This window comes from Orycteropus afer, unplaced genomic scaffold, assembly GCF_000298275.1.
Source record: "Orycteropus afer afer isolate SDZICR_OR568_19922 unplaced genomic scaffold, OryAfe1.0 scaffold00052, whole genome shotgun sequence".
In the NCBI taxonomy this organism is placed as follows: domain Eukaryota; kingdom Metazoa; phylum Chordata; class Mammalia; order Tubulidentata; family Orycteropodidae; genus Orycteropus; species Orycteropus afer.
The window spans coordinates 3,817,528-3,823,562 of NW_006921639.1; the positions used below are offsets into that span (position 1 = coordinate 3,817,528).

Genomic DNA, 6,035 nt, shown 5'->3' on the forward strand with positions numbered 1-6,035 from the left:
TTGGGCAATCCTACTTCCGTAGTGATACTGCCTCGGAAACCCAAGGAGGGGTCGCTATGAGTCAGGGCTGACTCGACGGCACACAACAACAACAACAACAACAAGGGGAAAACAAGGCATTGATGGTTCAGTGGTAGAATCTTATCTTCCACATGAGACAAACAGGTTTTATCCCCAATGCACCACATACACAGTGAACACTTATCTGTCAGTGTAGGCTTCTGTGTTGCTTTGAAGCTGAGCAGATTTCAGCAGAACTTCCAGAATAAGATAGACTATGAAGAAAGGCCTGGTGATCTATTTCCAAAAATTACCAAATGATAACATCTATGAAAACCCATTTGGTTACAGCAGGGATTGTCCAATATATAGATATGGCACAGGACCAAGCAATATTTTATTCTATTGTGCCTGGAGTCACCATGAGTTGGAGGCTGACTCCATGGCAGATAACAAGAGGAAGACACCTTCTCACTCCTACATTCCTCTTTGCCCACTAGTAATAGATAAATGGCGCTCTGGTAGCATAGTACCTAACCAGAAGGCTGGCAGTTCAAACCCACCAGCCACTCCTCAGAAGGAAGGTTGGGCAATCTACTTCCATAGTGATACTGACTCGGCAATCCAAGGAGGGGTCGCTAAGAGTCGGGTCCAACTCAATGGCCCATAACAACAACAATATATAAATAACTCCTGAATCACTATGCACTTCTCTCCCCACACCCTACCCTGCATCCTCAGCCTGTTTGTGGTTGTTTGTGTTCAGAACCAGGCCTTCAAATGTTGACCCCACTCCAGACATGAGGATCCATTTTCTTACCTCGGGATTTCTTCTTACTGAACACTGACTGCCAGATGATAATCAGAGTGAACAGGAGAACACTGAGAATCCCAACACAGCACACAAGGACGGCATACACGTAGAGATCTGAAAGGCAAGGAAAGGGCATCATTACTGTGAGAGGCCACACCAGAGGAAGTCCACCACTCTCGGCACAAACATTTCTCGGGAAATAAGATTTTAGAAGTACCAGATCACAAAGATCAAGATCATGTGGCAGTGGCAGAAGAACAGCCACATAGAGCAATGGAACAGAATACAGTACCCAGAGATAGACGCACACTACATGCCCAATTGATTTTTGACAAAAGTACCTCAGTAGCAGCAAGACAGCCTTTTCAACAAATGGTGCTGGTACTACAAGACATCCACAGGCAAAACAGAACTGAATCTCAACCTACACAACACACCTTATACAAAAATGAACTCAAGGTTGATCATAAACCAAATGGTAAAATGTAAAATTAGAAAACTTTTAGGAAAAAAAAAAATAGGAGAAACTCTCCAAATCTAGGGTCAAGTAAAGAATTCTGATACCAAAAGCATGACCCATAAAATTAAAAACTGATAAATTAGACTTTATCAAATTCAAGGACTAATATCTGGAATTTATAAACAACTGTCAAAACAGTTAAAAAAATCCAATTAGAAAATGTAGCAAAAGACATGAACAAACATTTCACCTAAGAAAATACACAGATGGCAAATAAGCTTGTGAGAAGATATTCAACATCATTAACCATTAGGGAAATGCAAATTATAAACCATAATGAGATAGCAATACAAACCTATCAAAATGACTAAAAGTAAAAAGTAATGAAAACATCAAATGCTGATGAGACTACAGACAAACTGGATTATCCATATATTGCTGGTGGGAATGTAAAATGGTATAGCCACTCTGGAGAAAAAGTTTGGTGGTTTCTTATAAAACTACACATGCAACTACCATATGACCCATAAATTATACTCCTGGGAATTCAGCCTAGAGAAATAAAAACTTAAGTTCATACAAAAACCTGCACATGGATATTTATAGCAGTGTTATTCATAAAAACCAAAAAAAAAAAAAAATGGAAACAGCCCTGATGTCCTTCAACAGGTGAATCATTAAACAAACAGGTGCATTCATACCATGGAACCCCACTGAGCAATACAAATGCATGAAATAAGGATCCAATCTGGATGAATCTCCAGAGAATTATACTGAGTGATAAAAACCAATCCCAAAAGCTTACATAATGATTCCATTTATAGAACATTTTTGATACAACAAAATTATACAAATAGAGAACAGATAAATTGTCAGGAGTTAAGGAGGAGTGAAGGAAGGAGAGAAATTGGGGTAGCTATAAGGAACTTTTGAGGTTATGGAATTGTTCTGCATCTTCATGGTATCTGTGTTAACATCTTAGTGGTGATATTGTTCTATAGATCTGTAAAATGTTACTATTAAGGGAAACTGTATATTAGGTCCCTGGAATCTCTCTTTTAATTCTTAAAATTGCATTTGAATCAACCCTTACTTCAAAATAAAAAGTTAAAAAAAAAAAAAAAAAGTCCCAGCATATACACATATGTGTCACTTAAAGTCCATGACATGTTCTGTGAAATGATGTTATTTGATCTGGATTTCATGCAAACACCATGTTATATACATAGCAAATAAGCCAAAAAAAAAAAAAAAAAAAAAATTGCTGCCATCATGTGAATTCTGACTCATAGAGATCCCCCTTGGGTTTCCAAGGCTGTAAATCTTTACAGAAGCAGACTGCCTCATCTTTCTTCCACAGAGTAGCTGGTGGGTTTGAACCACCAGCCTGTGATTACCAGCCAAATGCCTTAATCACTGCTCCACCAAATAAACCAAAAAACCAAAAATTCACTGCCATTAAGCAGATTCTGACTCACAGCAACCCCACCAGGTTTCCAAGGATGCAAAACCTTTATGGAAGCAGATTGCCTCAACCTTCTTGCATGGAGCAGCTGGTGAGTTCAAACTACCAACCTTTTGGTTAGCAGCCAAAAGCCTTAACCACTACCACCAGAGCTCCTACATCACCAAATAAAAAATAAATAAATAAAACCCATTGCCATAGAGTTGATTTTGACTCATAGTGACCCCCACTGGGTTTCCAAGGCTGTAAATCTTTATGGAAGTAGATTGCCTCATCTTCCTCCTATGGAGCAGCGGATGGGTCTGAACTGCCAACCTTCTAGTTAGCAGCTAAATGCCTTACCCAGTATGCCACCAGAGGCCCTTACTCCACCAAACAGACATGCCTAAATTTTAAGCAGTAACAGTCACTGAATTTTCCACCTTCATGTTGTTTAATTACCTTTTGTTTCACTTCCAAATCCACGTTTCTCCTTTACTTCTTGCTTCTGCTATCACTAGCACTGGTTGCATTTGGGAGTTATGATGATAATATTTTCAAAAGAAAATTAAACAAAGATAACACTACAACACTCAAGAGATGCACAATATAGGGCAGTTCTACGCTGTCCTATAGGGTTGCTATGGGTTGGAATCAACATACAGCAATGGGTTTTGTTCTTTGGTTTATATACTATACCACTATATCTCTGCTAGTACAACTACTTTGTATACAAAAGACATGAGATATAGGTGTTCTGTGTAGGAAGCTGTTGCATTCATTCACTACATCTAGTTAGGTTTGCTACCCATTCTCCAATCAGGATTTCTGAATTCTATTATAACTTTATAGGCTCATGGATGTGTATGTGGTTAGATGTTGCTTGAAAGGATATTCTGCAGTGCATGACTGTACATACATTTCTTAAATTCCAATGATCAACTTTATTACTGATTTGATCGATAAAAAATGCCAAAACTGCTCAGAAAGTGAAAAGCCAAACCAAATGCTTTATTAGCATTCAATGCTGAGAAAACCAGCAGATGTTTGAACTTAGCAACTGCTTGAACTTAGCAAAAAATATATCTTTCCTGATTTAAATTTCTTCAGCAAAAGTGATTGTCAGTCATGTGAAGCCTTTCACTACGTACCAGAGTACAAAGATGAATACACAATAGTCTTCTCTTTAAGAAGTTAGAGGACTGCTGGATAACTGCAACAATTGAAATGTGTGCCCTGTACTAGGAAGGGACTCAGGAAGGACCCAAGCCATCCTGGGGAAGCTGGGATGGCTTCCAAAAAGAGTGGAGTTCTGTGCTGAGTCATGTTTAAAATAATACAGAAAATATAAAAATGTATATATACATCCTATCACTCTGAAATAACTGCTGTTAACATTTGGTGTTTTATGAAAACAACAAGATATATATATAGATAGATAGATAGATATAAAGAGAGAGAGAGAGGGAGAGAGAGAGGGAGAGAGAGAGTTCAACGGTTCAACAGTACAGTGGTAGAGTTCTTGCTTTCCATGCAGGAGACCCTATGGTCTTGTAAAATTCTATCATGTGATCTCTGGCATCATTTCTATCACCAAGGTCATATTTTCTAAATACCAATGATTATTCATTTCCAACTTTCACATTCTAATCACCAGTAATAATCAACACATTTGATTGCATGTTTGGTCAATTTCAGACTGCAGAAGTTGGTGAAAACTTCAATTTCTTCATCTTTGGCTTTAGTTGTTTGTGTGTAAATTTGAGTAACATTAGTACTAACTGATTCATGTGAGATACCATCAAGAGGAATAACCTACATGTAATCAGGATTCCAGAATAAGAAGAGGCAGATAAAACCACAGAGAAAATTGTTAAAGATTTGCTGGAAGAAAATTTCACTAATAAGATGAAAGAAGAAAATATATCCATTCAAGAAGTTCAATGAAGCCCAAACAGAAGAGATCCTCCAAAAGAAAATCACCAAGCTTTCATCATGAAACTCAAAGACAAAGAAAGAATCCTGAAAGCAGCATGGGGAAAACAAAAAGTTACTATAAGGGGCAACCAATAAGACTAAGCTCTGATTTCTTAGAAGAAGCTATGCAGGCAAGAAGGCAATAGGATGATATATAAAAAACCTTGAAAGAAAAAAATTTCCAACCAAGAATTATATACCCAGAAAAATTGTCCTTCAAATATGAGGGTGAAATTAGGACACTTCCAGATAAGCAAAAATTAAGAGAGTGACTAACCTTACAAGAGATGCTGAAGAGAGTCCTTCGGACAGAGAACTAGCAATAGTAAATAACAATTGATGATTAACACACATGATGACATAACCCAGAAATCAACCCAGTTATAGAAATATCCAAAGTACAGGGAACCAGAGACATCAATTGATAAATGAGGACATCTACAAACCAAAAAGGGGGAATAAACAGTGTAGTTACAGAACTTCTAAATGGTGAGGAAGTCAAGACAATTGTGAGATAGAACAGACTATTTTAAACTTGGGAAATAATAAATCACAAGATAACCTAAAAGAAAAATAATAAATCTTCATATCAAAATAAAAGAGTTCAAGCAAAAATATTTAGCAAATACTAACATAGTAGCAGGAGCTCAGGTGGCATAGTGCCTAAGGCATTTGACTACTAACCAGGAGGCTGGCAGTTCAAACCCACCAGCCACTCCTTGGAAGGAAGGCTGAGCAATCTACTTGCATAGTGATACCAACTCAGAAACCCAAGGAGGGGTCGCTATGAGTTGGATCTGACTCAATGGCAGTGCATAAAACAATATCAATGAAGGAAATGATAACACAAAATGTATTAATAAACATGTAAAATTCATAAACAAAATGAGCACAGCACAGAAAATTATATGAAACAAAGAAATCAGCAACACCATGAAAAAACACATAACAAAATGACAGCAACAAATTCATACTTATCAATAATTACATTGAATGTAAATAGATTAAGTGCACCACTCAATAGACAGAAAGTTGCAAGCTAGGTAAGAAAATGTGACCCATCAATACGCTGTCTATAAGAGACTCACCTTAGACACAAAGACAAAAATAGAATAAAAATCAAAGGTTGGAAAAAGATATATCAAACAAATGGCAACCAAAAAAGGGACAGGAGTGGCAATAATAATTTCTGATAAAATAGGCTTTAAGACAAAAATGACCACAAGAGGCAAGGAAGGACATTGTTGTTGTTGTTAAGTGCCGTCGAGTCGTTTCCGACTCATAGCGACCCCATGCACAGCAGAACGAAACACTGCCCAATCCCGCACCAGCCCCACAAT

The 6,035-nt window shown here is 37.5% G+C and overlaps 1 protein-coding gene across 1 annotated transcript in view; it reads right to left on the reverse strand.

The window, feature by feature from the left end:
- VSTM4 (V-set and transmembrane domain containing 4) overlaps positions 1 to 6,035 on the reverse strand; it is a 198,283-nt gene that overhangs the window by 125,881 nt on the left and 66,367 nt on the right. Inside the window, exon 4 of the mRNA XM_007938684.1 lies at positions 821 to 928. Coding sequence (XP_007936875.1) covers positions 821 to 928 — 108 coding nt within the window. The remainder of the gene's footprint in view (positions 1 to 820; positions 929 to 6,035) is intronic.